The sequence below is a fragment of the Pleurodeles waltl genome, chromosome 11 (assembly GCF_031143425.1).
Source record: "Pleurodeles waltl isolate 20211129_DDA chromosome 11, aPleWal1.hap1.20221129, whole genome shotgun sequence".
Lineage (NCBI taxonomy): Eukaryota > Metazoa > Chordata > Amphibia > Caudata > Salamandridae > Pleurodeles > Pleurodeles waltl.
Window position 1 is genome coordinate 112,188,806 of NC_090450.1, and position 24,029 is coordinate 112,212,834.

General features: G+C 46.7%; 1 protein-coding gene across 1 annotated transcript in view; it reads left to right on the forward strand.

Annotated features, from left to right (window-relative positions):
* Positions 1-24,029, forward strand: part of SI (sucrase-isomaltase) — a 632,954-nt gene that overhangs the window by 588,640 nt on the left and 20,285 nt on the right. Inside the window, exon 67 of the mRNA XM_069213228.1 lies at positions 23,048-23,172. Within this exon, the coding sequence (XP_069069329.1) occupies positions 23,048-23,172 (125 nt within the window). The remainder of the gene's footprint in view (positions 1-23,047; positions 23,173-24,029) is intronic.

A 24,029-nucleotide genomic window follows, 5' to 3' on the forward strand; every position in this document is an offset into this window, starting at 1 on the left:
TGATGTGCATCTCTGTAATGAGAAGGGGTGTGGTCTAATGACATCAACACCCTATATCAGGTGTGCATAATTATTAGGCAACTTCCTTTCCTTTGGCAAAATGGGTCAAAAGAAGGACTTGACAGGCTCAGAAAAGTCAAAAATAGTGAGATATCTTGCAGAGGGATGCAGCACTCTTAAAATTGCAAAGCTTCTGAAGCGTGATCATCGAACAAACAAGCGTTTCATTCAAAATAGTCAACAGGGTCGCAAGAAGCATGTGGAAAAACCAAGGCGCAAAATAACTGCCCATGAACTGAGAAAAGTCAAGCGTGCAGCTGCCACGATGCCACTTGCCACCAGTTTGGCCATATTTCAGAGCTGCAACATCACTGGAGTGCCCAAAAGCACAAGGTGTGCAATACTCAGAGACATGGCCAAGGTAAGAAAGGCTGAAAGACGACCACCACTGAACAAGACACACAAGCTGAAACGTCAAGACTGGGCCAAGAAATATCTCAAGACTGATTTTTCTAAGGTTTTATGGACTGATGAAATGAGAGTGAGTCTTGATGGGCCAGATGGATGGGCCCGTGGCTGGATTGGTAAAGGGCAGAGAGCTCCAGTCCGACTCAGACGCCAGCAAGGTGGAGGTGGAGTACTGGTTTGGGCTGGTATCATCAAAGATGAGCTTGTGGGGCCTTTTCGGGTTGAGGATGGAGTCAAGCTCAACTCCCAGTCCTACTGCCAGTTCCTGGAAGACACCTTCTTCAAGCAGTGGTACAGGAAGAAGTCTGCATCCTTCAAGAAAAACATGATTTTCATGCAGGACAATGCTCCATCACACGCGTCCAAGTACTCCACAGCGTGGCTGGCAAGAAAGGGTATAAAAGAAGGAAATCTAATGACATGGCCTCCTTGTTCACCTGATCTGAACCCCATTGAGAACCTGTGGTCCATCATCAAATGTGAGATTTACAAGGAGGGAAAACAGTACACCTCTCTGAACAGTGTCTGGGAGGCTGTGGTTGCTGCTGCACGCAATGTTGATGGTGAACAGATCAAAACACTGACAGAATCCATGGATGGCAGGCTTTTGAGTGTCCTTGCAAAGAAAGGTGGCTATATTGGTCACTGATTTGTTTTTGTTTTGTTTTTGAATGTCAGAAATGTATATTTGTGAATGTTGAGATGTTATATTGGTTTCACTGGTAATAATAAATAATTGAAATGGGTATATATTTGTTTTTTGTTAAGTTGCCTAATAATTATGCACAGTAATAGTCACCTGCACACACAGATATCCCCCTAACATAGCTAAAACTAAAAACAAACTAAAAACTACTTCCAAAAATATTCAGCTTTGATATTAATGAGTTTTTTGGGTTCATTGAGAACATGGTTGTTGTTCAATAATAAAATTAATCCTCAAAAATACAACTTGCCTAATAATTCTGCACTCCCTGTATAAGATAAGGGAAGGGTTAGGCTGGGCAAATGGGTACACTTGTCAAGTCACATTTACAGGTTAAGACTGCACGCAGTGGCAGGTCTGAGACATGATTACAGGGCTACTAAAGTAGGTGGCACAACCAGTGCTGCAGGCCCACTAGTAACATTTGAAGTACAGGCCCTGGGAACATCTAGGGCACTCTACTAGGGACTTACTAGTAAATCAAATATGGCAATCATGGAAAAACCAATCAACAATATAATTTACACAGAGAGCATATGCACTTTAGCACTGGTTAGCAGTGGTAAAGTGCTCAGAGTTCTAAAGCCAACAGCAACAGGTCAGAAAAAATAGGAGGCAGGAGGCAAAAAGATTGGGAATGACCCTGCATTAGCAAAAAAGCCCAACAATAATCACACCAACAATGACTACCCAGAGGAGTAAGTTATTAACATGGGCCATCTCAAGCCTCATTTGATTTAACACTCTAAAGCATTTGGAGCATTAGAATACGTTTACAGATTCATAAAATTGCGATGCTTTGTTATATCACAGGACAATTTCTGATTTATTTTTGTTTTTTAAATTAAATGCGGACTCTCACAAAGGCCTTTAACATTTTGCTCAATGTGATATTTCCAACGTCTACCTACAGCTCTGGAGATTCTATACCGTTCAGGTACAAATGGAGAGAGATTATTTTTGGTATGCTACCTTGTCTTGCATTTCATGGTAGGAGATCAGACCAAATTGTTAGTGGAAGCGGAATCACACATAATTGGAGTGTGCCTAGTTCAACCTTCTTTGTTGTTTTACATCATCTTTGCTTTTCTCCCTAACTTTTGCTTGCAGGAGAATTGTTTAAGCAGAACATGCCATGTAGACATCAGGGAACTTGATGTGTGTCCTGCATGAATTGTGCACGATTTGAATTAAAAAAATGTGTTAAAATGCATTGAGCTACGTTTGCACTAGACTTTTGTGCAAAAGTGCACAGATTGTGTCTAGTTTTATCATGGGACACCACTAAGTGAAATTTGCATAATAAATGCAAATTTCACAAAAATTAATAGCATTACTTGTCGAAGAATACGTGATTTCAGCCTACCTAAATAGAAAAAGGAACAACATAGAACACATTTCAAATTTGGTGGGAGCAGTGTGTGAGCTGACCCAATGCACCAAGCAATGGGGTGTCAGCATTTGAAAGAAAAAGAAAGCTTCTTCTGCATTTAATGAATCCATACAGAGCGAAATAAGGGTGAGTTTCATATGAGCAAGGTCTACCGTTTAGCATATCTCTGGGAGTTATTGGGGGAGTGGAACTCGAGGATTACATTTCATTTTGGGTTGTTCGATTTTTCATCTTTAGCTTTTTTCGCATTCTATAGATTTTCTTCACTGCATCCAATTAAAACACAATCATTTGAGAGGGCTTGCTCATTAATTCCTTTCAAATAAATTTCAATTCTCAGGCCCACTTTGACACTGGGTCACAATTTATGTTTCACAATTGCCAAACATTTCATGCTCTATTCCTTCCACAATTCTCTATTGAATTTTTGACAGTTTTTATTGAGTAGTGCCAACTTCACCTTTGATTGTATTAGACCTAATTATCTCTTGATTCCATGCTGCTTATTTTTTCTGCGGTCATATGAACACAGAAATTCTGCAAATGTTCTTTGCAAATCTTAAACTATCCAAGCAGTTTAAGCCCTTTCTGTGTGAGGAAGCAACTTTCTAAAAATAAAATTGATTATGAAAGTTCCCGCAGCTTATGAAATGTGGCGCATACCAATGATAAGAGTTTGAAACCTTCTGTTAGCAAAGTGTCTTGCATTCTATATTTACTTTGGTTTAGGCGGCTGGCTGACTCCAAGTTATCTAGGAAACTATGGTTTTGGTTGTATTTTTATGAGGTTACTTTTTTGTGGCCCTCTTTTTGTTTGCCAATTGATTTTGGATTCTATTTTTCGCATTTTAACTATGAATATGAGCTTACAGCTGTCTAACATCTCACTTCATGATTAAGTCCATTTGCCTCTTTTCAGTGGTGGCATTTGTTTTATCGATTATTATTACACAACCATTAAATTGTTTAAATTGCATTTATGTGGCGCCTGCTACCCCTGAAGAGTCATCACATCTCTTAATGATGAGTAAGCACGCTACCTAAAAGCACAAAGTTAGTGGTCAATCCATTCATTTTTGTGGTCAGTTTTCCATTCTCATTCTAAGCATTCATGCCAGTTTCTTTGTTGTACTGTATGGGTACAGGTGTGATCGGGACTATGTGAGAAGCACTTGCTTTCTGGAATTATTAAGATAGCTGTTGTTTCCAAAAGACCTTAAGATGGACAGGCATGAAATTTATAGAAACTTGTATGCAAGAGGCAATGAGAAGGAAGGGGAAAGAGTGGTGTACTTTAAAAAAGTATGGAAGTAAGTAACAATAACAAACGTTTGATAGAATGTCAATTGTTAAGGCCAGTTTTGAACCAATATAGCAGGCTGAGATTTTTTGCATGCAATTTGTGAATTTAAATCTGTTGAAATGGACAGTTTTAAATTCTGTTTTTAAGAAATATAGCTCACATAGGGGCTCATTCCAACCCTGGCGGTCTATGACCACCAGGGTGGAGGCCGGCTGAAGCACTGCCAACAGGCTGGCGGTGCTTCATTCCGTATTCGCGGTCGCCCAGCCGGGTCCTCAGCGCCGCCATGGGGATTCCGACCCCCTTCCCGCCAGTCTGTTTCTGGCGGTTTTCACCGCCAGAACCAGGCTGGTGGTAACGGGTGTCGTGGGGCCCCTGGGGGCCCCTGCACTGCCCATGCCACTGGCATGGGCAGTGCAGGGGCCCCCTAACAGGGCCCCAGCATGATTTTCACTGTCTACTTTGCAGACAGTGAAAATCGCGACGGGTGCCACTGTACCCGTCGCACCCCTGCAACTCCGCCGGCTCCATTCGGAGCCGGCTTCCTCGTTGCAGGGGCTTTCCCGCTGGGCCGGCGGGCACCTTTTTGGCGGTTGCCTGCCGGCCCAGCGGGAAAGCCAGAATGGCCTCCGCGGTCTTTTGACCGCGGAGCGGCCAAGTGGCGGTTCCCGCCCGGCGGGCAGCGCCGGCCGCCCGCCGTATTCCGAATTAGGCCCATAGTCTTTCTAGAGGCAGTTAAGAGGTTACATATATAACAGTGAAAAGGAAATCCAGTGCTTGTTGATAGCACTTTGCTGTCAAGCAGTGTGTCAAATAAGCACATTCTGTTACCTGTTATTACTATGAAAGGATCCAGAGATACCTGTCTATATAACTACTACAGGAGAATATTTAGTACTGTATTTAATACTGTAAATAATTCTTACAGTTTATGCAAATCATATGCACATAAATAAACTATACATGTCATATAAATCATACATTATGTAAAGACCCATGAACTAAAAATATAACAAGGCAATGGACAAACACATTAAAGCAATCATTAGTAGAATCAGTCTATGTTGGTAACTCATTCAATATCTCATTCAGAAGATTTTGACCCTAAGAGCACTCCCACAGAACACACAACATGTCCAGCAGAATGATGTCTCCGAGGTCACCTACACCTTCCAGCATCCACCCTGTCTCATAGTGGAGCACAACTGACCCTAAACATTAGTTGTTGTGCTCAATTTAGTCACTAATGATGCTTACAAATAGTCCTGCTTCAACTTTAAATGTCTCTTTTGCAATTTGCATAATCCTTTTGGAATGTTAATCTCTGTTTTGCACTGTTTCTTTCTCCTCTTTATAGGCACCACTCTGGGAAACTCCCTACTGCTTTTTTAATATACTGAGTGTATTACTCTTCAGTCTTTCAAGGCCTGTTTGTTTACAATTGTGCTCCTTTCTCTCATTCTGGTGCAAATCTGATTACTCTGCTCTTTTGGCATTCCTTGTGCAAAACTCACTTAGATTGATCAAAAGTTCATAAAACTTTCTTTCCAGCTGGGTCAATGGTCTTGAGAATATTTGGTCTAACCCATCATTCAAGCATTTATAAGAGCATTATGCATGCATTCTTAGCATCTTAGATTTAATTTCCTTAGGGCACGGCTATACTGTAGTACGTCTTTGGTGTTTCCACTTGGAGGGTGAGTCAATGAGATAAAGGAGCATTAATAAATCTTAACATATGTTATCGTATCGCATGCCGGTGATAAAATTTCCAAAGTTACCAGAATGGGACATTTCAGTGACCACCTTGTGATATTCTAAGTGTACTAATTGCATTGGGAATAAATCTGAAAAGCCTAATCACGAAGTCTGTTTAGCAGAGTGTGTTGAGTATTCTCTGGTCGTAAGGTCTTGTGTTGGGGTAAATTATATTAAGGAGAGTGATCACCATGGTAGCAATTTCCACCTGCCTGCCACTTGCGAATATTACAAACTTCCTGAAGAGGACATGCTGTCACCAATGATGCTACATGATGAAAATGTATAAGGCACAAAGGGGCTCATTCTGAGCCCGGCGGGCGGCGGGAGCCGCCCGCCTGGAGGGAGCCGCCAAATGACCGCACCGCGGTCAAAAGACCGCGGCGGCCATTCAGACATTTCCTCTGGGCCAGCGGGCGCTCTCCAAAAGAGCGCCCGCCGGCCCAGAGGAAATGCCCCTGCAACGAGAATTGAGCCGGCGTAGTTGCAGGGGTGCGACGGGTGCAGTTTGCACCCGTCGCTTATTTCAGTGTCTGCATTGCAGACACTGAAATACACAGTGGGGCCCTCTTACGGGGGCCCCTGCAGTGCCCATGCCATTGGCATGGGCACTGCAGGGGCCCCCAGGGGCCCCCAGCACCCCCTACCGCCATCCTGTTCCTGGCGGGAGACCCGCCAGGAACAGGATGGCGGTAGGGGGTGTCAGAATCCCCATGGCGGCGGAGCGCGCTCCGCCGCCATGGAGGATTCCCCCGAGCAGCGGGAAGTCGGCGGGAGACCGCCGACTTTCCGCTTCTGACCGCGGCTGAACCGCCGCGGTCAGAATGCTCGTGGGAGCACCGCCAGCCTGTTGGCGGTGCTCCCGTGGTCGGTGGCCCTGGCGGCCACCGGCCGCCAAGGTCAGAATGACCCCCAAAGTCTTTTAGGAATAAGATATGCAACTCATTTGGATTACTCAAATCTCAATGCCATGCACATTAGCTTCTGAGGTTTTACTGTCATAGGTACAAGGGTGACCAATATGTAATAGCCCTTTATGTGTTTACAACAATTATTACAATTTAGAGCATCACTAAAAAATCAAACAAAAAGTACATTCTTTAAAATGTATAATTAGTATTTCTGGTAGAAGGCTAAAAAATGAACATTTTCTAAACCAAGTAACTTCAATCAATGAGTTTCATTCAGTAATTATATGCATCAGGTGAATCATGCATCTATTTCAAAAGTTAATAATAAAAAAGACCGGAAAGAAAAATGATTTACAATTAAAAGCACATTTGTTTTATTCTCGCACAAAGGATTAAAGAGAAAATATGACACAATACTGGTATTATGTGTCTTTTAAAGTGGTTAGTGCATCTATTCATCGCAATTATGACAATAATCACAATCCTATTTTAAGTTTAAAAAAGCTTTATTCAGCAATACATAACATAAGTAACAAGCTTCAGGAATAGTGTACTAGCAAGATAGGTGAACAAGTACAATTAGATCAAACTGACATAATGATGAAATGTTTAGAAGAAAATAACAAGAGAAAATGAAAATAATCATAGTAACATTAGGCTAACAAGCCTATGTGACTTGTGAGTGAAAGTGAGATGAAGAGTTAAGAGAGGGTGAAGAGGAGCAGAATGTGTGATAACTTCTGGTAACAAATAAGCACAAAGCTACAATAGACCCTAAATGATAAAAAATCAAAGGGTGACATAGGAAAATGTGATGAAGTATGCAGCATTAGGAAAAATCACAGAGAGTAAATAAAATAACCATTTGCTTGCAGAAATACCCGACGTATCTAGAAAGTCAGCAATAACTACCCATATCATCTTTCTACAACTAAGAGAAACAATAAATGTGCACACTGTTTCTATTCTGTGAATACATCAAACCAAACACCACCAGGTTTTAAAGGAAACATTGGGAGAATTATTCCAGTTAGGAATGACAAATTGAAGTGCAATTGCTGAAAATGAATCAAATATTTTAGTATTAAAGGTGGATTGTAAACATATGCCAGACAAACATCACAAAAACATATGGTCATTTTTAAAGGGAAAATGTACATACTCACAACACTTCTCTAGTTCTTCAGGAGTGCCAGACAATTGTTTTATGATTGCTTTTAATGTATTTATAATTGTATATGAGTAAAGAAAGATATCTTATAATGACTTACCAAAGTTCAATTAGAGTTCAAGATGTTTGCAAGTACATTTGAAAATAGGGGTACATAAACAAGGGGGTCTAGCAGTAAAAAACAAAAAGTCTTTAAAGGTAAAAGGGTGTATGAAGGGATTTTCATTACCAAGCAACAATAGGGAAAAGAAGGTGTTAGAACTCACTAGCCAGTAAGAGGCGTGTTTTAAGATAAGGCTTTGTGAGATAGAGTAAAATCAGGGAATGTAAATTATCTGAATGAGTGATCTCTTTTAGCTAAAGAAAGTCAGGGTATTTTATTGTTCCATAAAAATTACAAAAGAGTAGAATCATGATTGTAAAGTAAGAAGAAGGAGCGTTAACCAGCAACAAAGCAGTATGGTAGAAAACTGAGGCGAAAGCATCCTTTTAATGGTCTCTAATCTATCCAAGCAGGAGAGAAACAAGGGATCTCATTTATTAACAAGGGAGTCCACTTTAAAAAAAAAATATTTAAAAATAATATTAATACCTTCTTTTATTGAATTAGCAAACCCTATACCTAAGTATTTAATTTAATAAGGAGCCCAATAAGATTGTGGTGTAGTAAACATATCTTTGGTGCAAAATGTAACCAGTAGTAGAATTTCAGTTTTGTCAGAGTTAATTTTATATTCAGAGGCCAATCAAAACTGATGAATTTGTCATAAAATGTGAGTTATGAAGACTTTCAATCTCAAATAACTAAAAGGATATAACCCACATACACTGCCAATTTTAACTTTTTAGATCCACACTTAAAACTGGAGATGTGAGCATTATCTCTCGGGGTCTGATTACAACCGTGGCAGCCGTATTACAAGTTGCATTATATTATATGGAACTTGTAATACGGCGGAGGGTATATCCATCATGTTTGTGATGCAGTCATCCCCTCTGCCAAGGTCGCAATCTGGCCCTTGATAAAAAGGATTCCAATGCTAGGACAAATAATAATGGGGATAAGGAACAGCCTTGGTGGACTCCTCTATGCAATGAAACATTGTTTGTAATCAGTCTACTTACACAAATACATAATCTTAGAGAGTTATATAGCAAAGATTCATAGTGATGAAATTAGGGCCTAAGCCGCACCATTTTAAAGTTATAAAAATACAACTTCAGTGAACTCTATCAAAAGATTTGTTAGCATCAGTAACAATGGGTGCTATAGGAATGTTGGAGAGATTAGCTTTAGTTAGAATATCAAGAATTTTTTTTGTGTTATCAGATGACAGCCATATTTTTATGAAACCAGATTGTTCTTTCCCAATAAGCTTAGGTAAATGTAAGTAGTCAAGACTTAAAGACAATATTTTTGCGAACATTATATTGTCATTATTAACTAGGAAAGTGGATCTAAAATATTTACACAGTGAAGTATCGTTATCATCTTTAGGAATAAGAAAAAACTGAACCACTATGAGAATGAAATAAAATAGAATAACATTCCAGACCAGGTGCCTTTCCCTTTTTTACGATAGAAACCAATTTATCAACATAATCCATTGAAACACTGCATTGTAGAGAAGGTAAATGGACATGGTTAGTGTGGGGCATTTAAAGTGAGCTTAAAAATATTTGAATATCTTCAGATAATTAAGGGTGTTCTGGAATATAAAGCAGATGAAAATATTTCATAAACCCACAACACATTTCCTCACCTTTGAAAAACGAGAAGTCAGAGCTATCAATGTCAGAGCTAACAATGTCTCAACTTTAATTTGCTCTTTTATGTGTTGAATATAAATCGCCAATATTTTACCAGCCTTGTTTTGACTGTCACAATATCTAGCACTAGATTTATGAAGATAAATGGAAGCGCGATCTGTAGATTTAGTATTAAAAGCCAATTTTGCATTTACCCTAATCTTTCAAGACAGGTTTGCAATTTAATGTATAAAATGTATTCTCTAACATTTTGTATCTTGTTTAAAGATAAGTTAGAGTCATAAAGTATTTTATTTTTCCACTTAAAGACAATATCCATTATGAAACACTGTGCTAATGCCTTAAATGTGTTCCACATTATCTGTGTGTAGGAAAATTAAAGGATTAATGGATATCCATAAAATTTAGTCTCGAACTTTATAAAGGCAAGGTTAACTTGGGAATCTTCAAGTAAGGCATTATTTCAATGTAAACACTAGTAATGGGCAGTTTGGTGACAAGAATTTAGGTCAATATCTAATCACATGAGTATGATCTGAAATCAATATGGATCCAATCTTTGAAACATGTAACTGCTGCAAAAAAGAGGACTTGAAAAAAATAGTCTAGCCACGACTGGGAATTGTGAGCAGGATGACAAACAAATATTTCCTTAGTAGGGGTTTACTAAGCCTCCATGAGTCTGTTGAAGGTAATTGTTTAGTGGAGAATCGGGATTGTTTGTGCATCTTTTTTAGGATAGTATTTACCTTAGGCATCCTATCCATAAAAAGATCCATAATATCATTACAGTCACCCACTAATATGAAATATTTTTCTTTGACCTATAAACTTTTCATAACTATAACCTGCCAGAAATTGTAATCAATATGAATTGGACCATAGACATTACAAATTGTTATAGGTATGTTATTGATCATTAATTCAGTTGCTATCCAGCACCCACATGTATGTGTTTGCTGTGAAGCATATGTAGCATTTCCATTATTATTATACAATATAATTACCCCATTTTTCTTACTGGCTATTGGTTGCTAGGGAAACAAGAACTTTCCCTACCCATTGCTTCTGAAGTTTTTGAGATTTTGACTCTGATAAATGGGTTTATTGAAGAAGAGCAAGGTCTAGTTTATATTTGACAAAATGAGATAGAGCACTCTGTCGTTTGATAGGACTATTCATGAATTTAATCTTTCTTGAAATAAGTCTGAATGACATAACTGCATGCAATGTAAATAATAAGGTCTAATAATGTATAACGTAGAAACACAAAAAGAGGGTACATCCTTAATATAAGAAAAGAAAAGAAAGAAAAAATGGAAAGAAAGACAGCAGGAGAGTAGCAAGAGAAGAGGAAAATTGAAGGGAAAGATGGAAGTAAATAATAGTACATACCAAACAAATGGCAACTGTAAAACATACTTGAAGTGGAACACACAAATGGGAGGTGGGAAAAAGCACATAATGAAGATGAAACATCCGTTGAGCTATAGGAGCGGAGGTGGAAGGACACAATCATATAATACCAAAGGATGTTGGACAAAGAACATTTTGAGATCTGAAATGAGAGAACATCATAAGCACCATAAGCAACTGTTAACCACAACATCCACTGAGAATCTAGTTTAAAACATCAAATAAAGAAAACATCTGTGTGTGAAAGATGGTTTTGAATGGTTTATTTCCTCTCTGTGATCTACAATATATTTTTAACCCTCTCTGGACCTTCTTATGTGACAAACTTGTATTTGTAAGTTAATTAAAAAAGCATGGATGGATCAGACCATTGTGGGCATTCCTCAAACAGAAGGTCGTAGATCCAGAGAGGTCCTGGGTCAGATCACAGACTCCCTTGACATATCCTGAGTGAGAATGATGTTATCACCCATCCAGTATAATTGTTTTTAAGTTTCTGTAGCTTTGAGAACTTGAAAAAGAAAGTCAAGATATTCAAGGAAAAGAACTATTACCACTCTCAGCTTAGAGGAAAATGATTCTCTTCTAGGGCCCAATCTATGGGGGTGATTCTGAGTCTGGCCTGCGGCGGAGGCCGCCCGCCAGACTTCCCCCACCAAAATACCGCTCCGCGGTCGAAAGACCGCTGAGGGTATTTTGGGATTTGCCCTGGGCTGGCGGGCGACCACCAAAAGGCCGCCCGCCAGCCCAGGGCAAATCAACCTTCCCATGAGGACGCCGGCTCAGAATTGAGCCGGCGGAGTGGGAAGGTGCGACGGGTGCAGTGGCACCCGTCGCGTATTTCAGTGTCTGCAAAGCAGACACTGAAATACAAAGTGGGGCCCTCTTACGGGGGCCTCGGCAGTGCCCATGCCATTGGCATGGGCACTGCAGGGGCCCCCAGGGGCCCCGCGGCACCCCCTACCGCCATCCTGTTCCTGGCGGGTCTCAATGGCGGTAGGGGGTGTCAGAATCCCCATGGCGGCGGGCAGCGGAAAACCGGCGGGAGACCGCTGGTTTTCCGCATCTGACCGCGGCCGAACCGCCGCGGTCAAGGTATTGACTTCTGTGAGCTTAGCCCTGATGAAGTCTTAATGGCAATGCTGGATGAAAACATACTGGGGGTGATTCTAACCCTGGCGGTCGGTGATAAAGCGGCGGCCAACCAGCCAACAGGCCAGCGGTCGAAAAAATGGAATTCTGACCCTGGCGGGAACCGCCAACACAGCCCGCCACATTAACACTCCGACCGCCGCGGCGGTGCAGACAAACAGCGTGGCGGTCACCGCCAACAGGCAGGCGGCAGACAACGTACCACCCACACTATCACAACTCACCAATCCGCCACCTTTTCCGGGGCGGGAGCCCCGCCGATAAAAACACGGCGGAAACAGACTACGAACGGGAAAACGCGCACCAAAACACACTCCACGAGGAAGGAGGACAGCATGGAACCCGAATTAAACATCCTACCTGCTCTCGTCTACCTTCTCATCTACCACGAGTACGAACTCCGGCGCAGACGACAACGGTGAGTACTGCACCTACGACACACGGGAGGGGGGAGGAGGGAAGCTTACGGCACACACATATGCGACCCCCACCCCCCCAAACTATGTACACACTAATGCAGAGCAACAATGCACAGTGACACCACCCAAACCCCCCTTAAGAATGCAAAGACAGAAATAAATTGGGACGAAAAATTTATATAAAAAATAGACTCTGATATGGAGCGGTCAACTATGCAAAATATCCATAACAAAATGATACTATATACACTGCCATGGAGAACCGAGGCAATTAGTCCTGTACATGAAAGTTAAATGGAACAGTCCGTGGGCTACAGTGTAGCGACACAAGGGCAAAGCCCACACAGGAGACCTGAGTCCTTTGGAGAGAACACTGCAGGGGCATCTGATGAAAAAATTACAGGCAGCTCAGGGGGAAGGGAAGGGGGAGGCACCACAGCCACATGAGTCCACGACGCCAGATCACGAAGGGGCCACCATGCCCATTGATGTATCCTGGGGAGTGCAAAGCCACAGTCTCTCAAGTCACTACAGTGGGTGGGTTGCCCACTTCACCATCCTGGGGAGTGCAAAGCCACAGTCTCTCAAGTCTCTACAGTGGGTGGGTTGCCCACTTCACCATCCTGGGGAGTGCAAAGCCACAGTCTCTCAAGTCTCTACAGTGGGTGGGTTGCCCACTTCACCATCCTGGGGAGTGCAAAGCCACAGTCTCTCAAGTCTCTACAGTGGGTGGGTTGCCCACTGTACCATCCTGGGGAGTGCAAAGCCACAGTCTCTCAAGTCTCTACAGTGGGTGGGTTGCCCACTTCACCATCCTGGGGAGTGCAAAGCCACAGTCCATCTGGTGGATGACAGTGTCCACTGCTCAAGGAGGAGGCATGGTGGGCACAGTGAACCATAAACAGTGCTTGAGAGGAAGGGCCCAGCGGAGCGGTGCTTGAGACGGCGGGGCCCAGCGGAGCGGTGCTTGAGACGGCGGGGCCCAGCGGAGCGGTGCTTGAAAGGAAGGGCCCAGCGGAGCGGTGCTTGAGACGGCGGGGCCCAGCGGTGCGGTGCTTGAGAGGAAGGGCCCAGCGGAGCGGTGCTTGACAGGAAGGGCCCAGCGGAGCGGTGCTTGAGACGGCGGGGCCCAGCGGAGCGGTGCTTGAGAGGAAGGGCCCAGCGGAGCGGTGCTTGAGACGGCGGGGCCCAGCGGAGCGGTGCTTGAGAGGAAGGGCTCAGCGGAGCGGTGCTTGAGACGGCGGGGCCCAGCGGAGCGGTGCTTGAGAGGAAGGGCCCAGCGGAGCGGTGCTTGACAGGAAGGGCCCAGCGGAGCGGTGCTTGAGAGGAAGGGCCCAGCGGAGCGGTGCTTGAGACGGCGGGGCCCAGCGGAGCGGTGCTTGAGACGGCGGGGCCCAGCGGAGCGGTGCTTGAGAGGAAGGGCCCAGCGGAGCGGTGCTTGAGACGGCGGGGCCCAGCAGAGCGGTGCTTGAGAGGAAGGGCCCAGCGGAGCGGTGCTTGAGACGGCGGGGCCCAGAGGAGCGGTGCTTGAGACGGCGGGGCCCAGCGGAGCGGTGCTTGAGAGGAAGGGCCCAGCGGAGTGGTGCTTGAGATGGCGGGGCCCAGCGGAGCGGTGCTTGAGACGGCGGGGCCCAGCGGAGCGGTGCTTGAGAGGAAGGGCCCAGCGGAGCGGTGCTTGAGACGGCAGGGCCCAGCGGAGCGGTGCTTGAGACGGCGGGGCCCAGCGGAGCGGTGCTCTTCTGCACGGCGGGGCCCTGTTCAGCGGTGCTCTTCTGCACGGCGGGCCCTGTTCAGCGGTGCTCTTCTCCACGGCGGGCCCTGTTCAGCGGTGCTCTTCTGCACGGCGGGGCCCTGTTCAGCGGTGCTCTTCTCCACGGCGGGCCCTGTTCAGCGGTGCTCTTCTGCACGGCGGGGCCCTGTTCAGCGGTGCCTATCTTCACGGCGGGCCCTGTTCAGCGGTGCCTATCTTCACGGCGGGCCCTGTTTATCGGTGCCTATCTTCACGGCGGGCCCTGTTCAGCGGTGCCAATCTTCACAGCGGGCCCTGTTCAGCGGTGCTCTTCTCCACGGCGGGCCCTGTTCAGCGGTGCTCTTCTCCACGGCGGGCCCTGTTCAGCGGTGCACATCCAGTAGGTCAAGGGAGCCAGACCTGGCCTGGACTCCCTGCTCAGTCGCCCTCCGACCGTGATGCTTCTGGACCCTTCGGGGACGGAGTCCTGGGCCTTTGGTGTCTTCCTTTCCAGCTGGGATGTGACATGTGGGGCCCACCTGCTCCGCGCTCCTGCTGCCTTACTTCTCCGCCCTGCTGCCCTTACGCTCCTTAGATGGGGCTCTCGGGCCCTTGCCTCCCCTAGATGATGTGGCTGGTGAAGTGGGCGAAGTTTGCTCCTTGGGGGCAGCCGTGTCAGTCCTCGCACGGCGGCCCTTGTGTTTCCTGGTGCTCTGGCCGGGGGGGGGGCTGGATGTGTCCTTGCTGCTGATTGAGGTGTCACTGCTGGTGACACCCGAAGCTGGGCTGGTGGTGGCTGTGGTGCTCTTGGGACTCTTTGCAGATGTAGGGGGTAGGTCATCGGAGGGAAAGAGGTCAAGATTAGCCAGGAAAAGTTTTTTAGGGCCAAGGTAAAGGGTAGGAGAAGTGGTGATGGGAGTGGAGGAAGAGGATGTGGTTGTAGGAGAGTCAGGTGTGCTGTCATTGGGTGAAGGTGCTGGTGCTGTAGGCTGTCGTGAGGTGGATGTCTGTTGGGTGGGTGGCTGCCTGCGTTTGTGTGTCTTGGAAGAGGGGGTTACTGACACAGTGGGAGAGGACACAGGGGACGTGTAAATGGCAGTGGGGGTGGTGACTGCACGCGTGCGGACTGTACAGGAGGGTGTGGTGGTGATGGAAGCACTGGCTGATGTTGGTGTGCATGCAGGTGTGAGTGTAGACGTCACAGGGAGGGAGGAGGGAGACGAGGAGGAGGGGGACACAGGGGTGGCAGTGACTGTTGGAATGTCTGCATCTGGGTGTTGCTTGGGTGAGTGTTTGTGGGATCTGTGGTGCTTGTGTCTGGATGAGCTGCCCTTGGGTGTTGAGGTGTGTGCAGGCTGGTCAGATGGTGTGGATGGGATAGGCTGAGGAACAGGAGACAGAGACAGGCTGGAGCAGTCAGAAGAGGGAGGCTGGAAACAGGGAATGGCTGCCGTCAGTGCTGAGGCCAGAGCAGTGAACGATCGTTGATGGGCAGCCTGACCCGAATGAATGCCCTCCAGGTAGGCATTGCTCCGATGCACCTCCCTTTCTACCCCCTGGATGGCATTCAAAAGGGTAGTCTGCCCAACAATGAGCGTCCTCACAAGGTCAATGAGCTCCGCACTGAGGGCAGCAGGGGTGACAGGGGCAGGGGCTGAGGTGCCTGGGGCGAAGGAGACGCCCGCCTTCCTGGGCGAGCGGGCACGGAGCGTAGGCTGAGGGGCTGCAGGGAGGGTGGGGCTGGTGCGCTGGGTGGCGGCTGTACCTGTAGAGTCGGGGGTCCCGGATGTTTCCGCCACCGCTAGGGAGCACCCATCCGAGGACGTGTCTGTGTTGCTGCTCTCACCACCGGTCCCCGTTGTGGTGCTCCCCTGGCCCTCCGGATCACTGGTGCCCTCTGTGTCTGTTCCTGGGCCCACCGGGGCCTTGTGACTTGCAGCTCCCTCGTGCTCTGATGCCAAATCTCCTCCGCCTGATGATGCTAATGCACACATGCACAAGAAGATGAAGAAGAAGGGTGGGGGGAGAAAAAAGAAGACCAGGTTGAGTGCATGCAATGTCAACACCGTTGGCGGAGAGGACAGACACAGGAGCCTCATGCACTAAGCCGCGCATTCGGGGTACACTACTCAGTACTTCTGACTAAGACAACAGGTCAAGAGAGGACAAACGTGCAGATGTGTGAGGCTGGACCATCAATAGCTGTACTTGTCACCCTACAGAGGTGGGGGCCGGGAGCACAGGGCCATGCCTAAGGGAGAGGACTACACTACAGAAAGCACCCTGGCCTAATGTCACCCACAACCCTCCTCCCCCACCCAGACGCCTCCACTGCGCAGAAAGATAGCAGAATGTGCTGATACTCACCCCCTTGTGTCTGCTGTGATGCTCTCAAGCGCCCATCCAACTCAGGGTAGGCCACCGCCAGGATCCGGGACATCAGGGGGGTCAGGGTACGACTGGCACCCCTCCTAGGTTGGGAGGCCATCCCCAGCAGTGACTCGGCGGTCTTCCTGGTTCCGCGGCGGATGTCCTCCCACCTCTTGCGGCAGTGGGTGCCCCGTCTGACGTGGACCCCCAGGGCCCGGACTTCCTTGGCGATGGCACGCCAAATCTCGACTTTCTGATGGGCGCTGACCTATGTGACATGTACAGGGTGGGAAGGAAACATTCATCAACTTACTGCATGTTAGATGTGATTGGCCCCCCCTCCCCAACCTTGCCATATGGCACATGCTCTCATCTGTCGTGCGTTGCACTCCTCATTCGCCCCCCACCCCACCAACTTACATCCACCCCACTCCACACAGGCATCGCCCATTCCATGTGCACCCGGTGTACTTACCTGTTGGTCTGGAGGACCGTAGAGTAACGCATACTGGGGGAGGACCCCATCCACGAGCTTCTCCAACTCTTTAAACGTGAAGGCAGGGGCCCTTTCCCCAGTTGCAGCAGCCATTGTCACTTCCAGACCGAGGTCACAGCAGCACTTGCAGTATAGGTCCTCTCCTGTGGATGATCAGGTCTCGAGTGATTAGGCAGATAGAAAATGGCGGTCACGCCCGCGGCGGTGCGTACCGCTACCGCCGGCGCACCTCGTCATTGGCTCCTGAAACCCATAGGTTTCAATGTTAACCAATGCGGCTCCGTGTAGCGGTCTTCGACCGCCTACCGCCACGGTGTGCTCCGCCAGCGCATTGAGCTCACATCCCATTGTCCCACTTCACAGGTCAGGCAGCCGCCATTTCAAGGGCCCACATGGCATAATTTCTACTGCGACACACAGGCCTAGGCCTTGCATTGCCACACATACACGCCTTTCAAAACATAGATAACCGTGTGCTATGCAAGCTGTGGTGAACGTACCAGTGATTGGCTTGACTCTGTGCTCCATGTTGTCATTCCTAGGCACCGTCCGCTGGGACTTGCGAGGAGAAGGATGAATCCTCGCGTGTACCGACCGCTGGTGGACCTGTCGACAATGGAAGAACGCCACATCATACTACGATACCGACTTGACCGTGCCACTATCCATGAACTGTGTGCCCAGCTGGAGCCAGCCCTGATGTCCCCCATCCGCCAACCCACAGGAATTCCCCCTCTGGTGCAGGTTCTGTCAGTCCTCCATTTTCTTGCAAGTGGCTCATTCCAGACAACAGTGGCCATGTCATCTGGAATGTCTCAGCCTATGTTTTCCAAAGTTTTGTCTAGAGTGTTGTCTGCCCTGACGAAACACATGCAGAGTTACATTATATTCCCTGAGGAGGTTGATTTGGCCACTGTGAAGGGTGATTTTTATGCCCTTGGACATATTCCCAACATCATTGGTGCCATTGATGGGACCCATGTAGCCTTAGTCCCCCCAAAAGACGATGAGCAGGTGTACAGAAACAGGAAAAGTTACCATTCTATGAACATCCAGGTGGTCTGTTTGGCTGACCAGTACATCTCCCATGTGAATGCCATGTTCCCTGGGTCAGTGCATGACGCGTATGTGATGCGTAATAGCAGCATCCCTTATGTGATGGAACAGCTACAGAGACAACATGTGTGGCTAATAGGTGACTCTGGTTACCCCAACCTGCCTTGGCTATTGACCCCAGTGAGGAATCCCCGGACCAGGGCTGAGGAACGGTACAATGAGGCCCATGGGCGAACTAGGAGGATCATAGAAAGGACCTTTGGGCTCCTGAAGGCCAGATTTAGGTGCCTGCATATGACAGGGGGATCCCTGATGTACTCACCAAAGAAGGTGTGCCAGATCATCGTGGCCTGCTGTATGCTTCACAATATGGCATTGCGACGTCAGGTGCCTTTCCTGCAGGAGGATGGTCCAGATGGTGGTGTTGAAGCAGCTGTGGAGCCTGCGGAGAGTGAAGAGGAGGAAGACTCAGAGGATGACACAGACAACAGGGACAGAGTTATCCAACAGTATTTTCAGTAGCACACAGGTAAGAATCACCCACGCCATTTTAATTTTCCTGCAAGCCTCCTGCTTCTCAACTTTGTCTATGACCCCCCAGTTCTTTTAAACTGATGTTTGATTTTCCCTTCCCTTTTCAGTGCTGTATGACCCACTCCGTGACTACTGCTTGGTTAGCCCATGGACTAATGCTTATTGATCTCGGTATGTGTTCAGCACAAAGTTAACAGAACATAATTGATCGGTAATGTGTTATACATTTGTAAATAATACAGCCTGACTCCTGTTTGATTTCAGTGCATTGAGTGATTTATTTTTTGTGCTAGATAATGGTACATGATATAAACACGGTGATGGGTGGCGGTGGAGTAATGGCCATGGCAGAGTCCAGTTCTCAGTCTCACAGGTGCATTGTCCACATGCCTGTGGAAGGATGGAGCAGGGGCAGTTCAAGGTTGGACAGGGTGGCAATGTGGGACAGTGGGATGAGTTCAGGGGGTGTCTCATGCTGGCGGGGGTCTTGACATCCTACTCTGTCGATTTTTTTTATCTCAGGCTCCTCTTGCGGGGTGGTTGTTCTTCAGCAGGAGGTGGGGTTCTGGTGGCCTGTCGTTGTGGTGGGGCCTCCTGTCCACTAGCACCGGCGGAGGTGGTAGGCTGTTCCTGGCTAGTGACAGGGGCCCTGTGTGGTGCCACATGGTCCCGCAACGTGTCTTCTATCCGGTTGAGGGCCTGGACTATGCTCCCCATAGCGGTAGAGATGTTGGTGAGTTGATTGGTGAACCCCATGTAGCGTTCCTCCTGCTGTGCCTGGATCTCCTGGAACCTGGCCAGTACCGTCGCCATCGTCTCTTGGGAGTGGTGGTAGGCTGCCATGATGGTGGTGAGGGCCTCTTGGAGAGTGGGTTCCCTGTGCCTCTCCTCCCCCCCTGTCGCACAGCAGCCCTCCGAGTTGCCCTGTTTCCCCCGGCCTCTGTCCCCTGGACGGTGTGCCCACTACCACTGCCCCCAGGTCCCTGTTGTTGTTGGGGTGGTGGGTTAGCCTGGGTGCCCTGTAGTGGCAGACACACCGCTGATTGACCTGTCCTAGAGACAGAGGCATGGGCCGGCTGGGTGGGAGCTGTCCTGTTGGTCCCAGAGGGGGTTGGGTCTGCTGTGGCCTGTGTGTGGGGAACCGACTGTCCAGAGGTCCCCGATGGTCCGGGCTGGTCATCAGGTTCCAGGTCGACAGAGCTGCTGTCATTCCTGGGGGCCTCTTCCGGGGGGGGATGGACATTTCTGGACCCTCCTGGCCGGTGTGTTGGCGTTCGGGTCCTGCATGGGGTAAGAGAGTATGGTTATTGTTTCTGTGTGTGCTATTGCGTGCCATTGATTGGTGCCCTGGTCCCCCAGTGCTGCCATTCCCTTGGGGGAGGTGTTGTGGGGGTGTTTTTGGGGGGGGGTATGTGCAGTGGTCATGCTTGGGTGATGGGTGTCCATAGTTTGTGGTGGCATGCAGGGGTTGGTGTTGGGTGGGTTGTGCTGGAGAGACATTCTCAGGGAGGATGTGTGATGGGGGGTTGGGGGTGAGGGTGGTGGTGGGGGTTAGCATGCTGGGGGGGGGTGAAGTAGTTGAGATTGTACTTACCAGAGTCCATTCCTCCGTGTACTCCAGCGAGGCCATCAGGATGCAGGATGTTTAGTACCTCTTGCTCCCATGCTGTGAATTCGGGTGGAGTGGGTGGGGGTCCCCCGCCAGTCTTCTGCACTGCGATGTTGTGTCGCGAGACCATCGAGCGCACCTTTCCCCTTAAGTCGTTCCAGCGTTTGCGGATGTCGTCTCGATTTCTGGGATGCTGTCCCACCGCGTTGACCCTGTCCACGATCCGCTGCCATAGCTCCGCCTTCCTGGCTATAGTGGTGTGCTGCACCTGTGAGCCGAAGAGCTGCGGTTCAACTCTTATGATTTCCTCCACCATGACCCGGAGTTCTTGGTCCGAAAAGCGTCTGTGCCTTTGGGGTGCCATGGGGTGGTGTGGATGAGGTGTGGGGTGGTGTATATGGTGATGAGTGTGTTGGTGTGTGGTGCTTTGTGCTTCTATGTGGTGTGTGTGATGGTGTAGTGTGTCTCTGTGTGATGTAGCTCTCTATTCTGTGATGTGTCTCTCTCTCCTTCGTCTCTGATCTTCGGTCGTAGGGGTTTGTGGGTGATGTGGGTGTGTGTTTTATAGTTGTATGGATGTGTGGGAGTGTTGTTGGTATGTGTGTCAGGTGTGTGTATTTCAAATTGCCCAATGTGGCAGTGTTTTGGAGGTGTGTGTGTATTTTGAGCGCGGCGGTGTGTACCGCCAATGGAATACCGCGGTTGAAAGACCGCCGCGTGGATTGGTGGGTCAGAATGGCATGGGCGTGTTTGTGTTGGCGTGGCGGTGGAGGTTTGGTCATCTCCAGTTTTCCGCGGCCCGCTGATGAGGCGGCCTTCCTTGGATGTCGGGTTTTTGGCGGATTCACAGTTGGTGGTCAGAATGACAGTGGCGGTTTACCGCGGCCGCGGCGGTAGTATGGCAGAGTTCTGACCGGCAGTATGGGCCTTTTACCACCAAGGTCAGAATGACCCCCACTGTCTAGAAGCATTTCATTGTCTCAAAGTATTTAATGAAGACATTTAAATGAAGAATCAGCGTTGGAAGATCTTTAAACATATTTTTGGATTGATAAGAAGATTTATAAGAGGACATTAAAAAAAAAAAAGCACCACAAGCAATAACCTCTCATGCTTTGTAGTGCATGTAGTTCTGGTGCGTTTACAGTACAAATGTGTCATGTGTGGTGTAATAGTGTAATTTTGGGAATTTCAAAAGCAATACTAAAATGAAATTACCATAATTACTCTAATTATGCCACCATGATCTAAATTTCACCTAGGCCTAATTAAAGTATATATTTTTATTACCTGATAACATGTTGTCTCTAGGTCCTGGTAACTGCACAGTTAATGCATGGTTTATTGGTCAGCTTGTCAAAAATGAAACATTCTTAATTTCGTTTTCATTAATTACAACCCTGTTAAAATAGGAATCCACAAAAGCTTTCTATCACCTTAGTAGGATGCCCAGAGGCAGGAATTCTGTGCACTCATTATCACATCCCATCTAATCTGAGAATTAGTGGACCTGTTTACATTTTTTGGTCAGGTAGAAGGGTCATTCAACAATGAAAGGGCAGATAAAGAAATTTGTGAAGGTTCTATGGCATCCAAGGATTAACTTGTTTTCAGGACAGTGATCCTGTATAGTTGGAACACACATACTAGAAACATTCATAAATCTGGGCAATGTTGAGAAACAGTACTTTACTTGGCTGCAGCTAAATCATTAGCTCCAGGGGTGCCTAAAAGGGCTAAAGGTAATATAGAACTGCTTCCAAAAATAACTTGGCCATGATAGATGCTTCCCATGTCACATAATGCAGTAGAAAAAAATAAAATATTATGCAGTAGACCAAACCTTGTTAATTAAGCAATATCCTAAACCATCATGACAATAGGCATTGTGTCCAAATATTCGTGGTATCATAAGCCCCTACCTCAGATACTTATTAAGAATGTAGGAGCTCACCTAAGGAGCTAAAGGTTTTTCATATTCTTTCTTCCAGATCCCAGATCCTTATGTTTTCTCAAGAGAGTACAACTGTACAGCATAAAATAATCTGTTGAAAATGTCAAACCCAAATAGTCCAAGGTAGTAATCCCACAAGGATGCTAATTATGTTCTCCATCAATCATGATCAGCAACTTTCGGTACTATTTGTGTGAAAAACATTTTTACATATTCTTTTAGTGTATCCCAGCAATGCTACACTGGTTCACTTTCAGGGTATTTATATACATATTTTATTATGTTGTGATTACCTGTTGGCTGTACTTGCTAGAATGTAGTTGAAACTTAAAAATAATGTGATCAGGTGAAAACTCCCTAAACCATTTAAAGATTTTCACCCAAGGACTGGGTTGTTTCCATAGGGTATTCTTATCTTCCCCTTGGACAAAGTTCACCACATTTTACCCCATTTATGTTCAATGACATTTTTATTTTCAACCATTTTATCCCATTGCACCATATATTTTATGTCTTATTTTGTCAGATTTAATGTTAATATTTTAAATGAAGCAAGTGAGTGTTAAGTGTTCAGATCTATAAGAGTTAACTCATACTGTTTAGTTCCAATGTTAAACATAGCACATCACACTTTTTTTTACTAATTTCAATGATATTCTAGCCATGTGAGCCATGGGATCCTTACAAAACCTGTTTCATCCTTGTAGTGAACTGTGGGACACAACCTAAAAGGCAGATTTCTCCTTAGATAATTTAGAGAACAAATTAGTAAATTGTGCAATGAATTGACTGAATATTGTCACATTCTACAACCTTAAACTTGTCTCTTTAGGGCACTCCGGTTGCAGAAAGAGGTCAATGGAAGTCATTAAATGCTCCTTGGGACCACATAAATGTCCATGTTCGTGAAGGGTATATAATCCCATGGCAAAACCCAGCTCAAAATACGCAATACAGGTAAGTTATCTAAATTAAAGTTAAAGCAATTAAAAGAGAACATTAAGCCTGACGTAAGACGTTTCCTATTGTACATTGCCACAGGTATTCAAAAAACATTATTACTGTACTTGATATGAGAAACATCAGTTTAAAACATGAATGTATGAAAATTTGTAATAATACTGTGAAAATGCTAACAAAATGGAAGGAGGATCTAATAATATAACTTGTACAGTTATGATGCACTGCTTATGACCTCACAAATTATTCACTGATGAAATTTGAAATATATGGTAAAATATATATATATTGTCTTTTCAAAAGAAGTCTGGCACCTTTCAGAACCCTCACGGGCATAGTGTGATTAGGGGGCAAGGTATAAATATGTAGTGCAGCAAGCCACCACATAAACAGTGAATTATTGACATAGACACAGTGTAATGGCCAGGACAAAGGTCCCAAACCCTTTATTCACTGTAGCAAGGCGTGCTTCATAGAAAAGACTTCAGCACTTTATTTAACATAATAAATCTAACTTCAGAATTACACTAGCTAAAAAAAAAAACTTAAAACACTATGAGGGTCATTCTGACTTTGACGGGCGGCGGAGGCCGCCCGCCAAAGTCCCGCCGGCAGAATACCGCTGCGCGGTCAAAAGACCGCCGCAGTAATTCTGAGTTTCCCGCTGGGCTGGTGGGCGACCGCCAGAAGGCCGCCCACCAGCCCAGCGGAAAACCCCCTTCCATGAGGATGCCGGCTCCGAATGGAGCCGGTGGAGTGGAAGGGGTGCGACGGGTGCAGTTGCACCCGTCGCGATTTTCAGTGTCTGCGTGGCAGACACTGAAAATCTTGGTGGGGCCCTGTTAGGGGGCCCC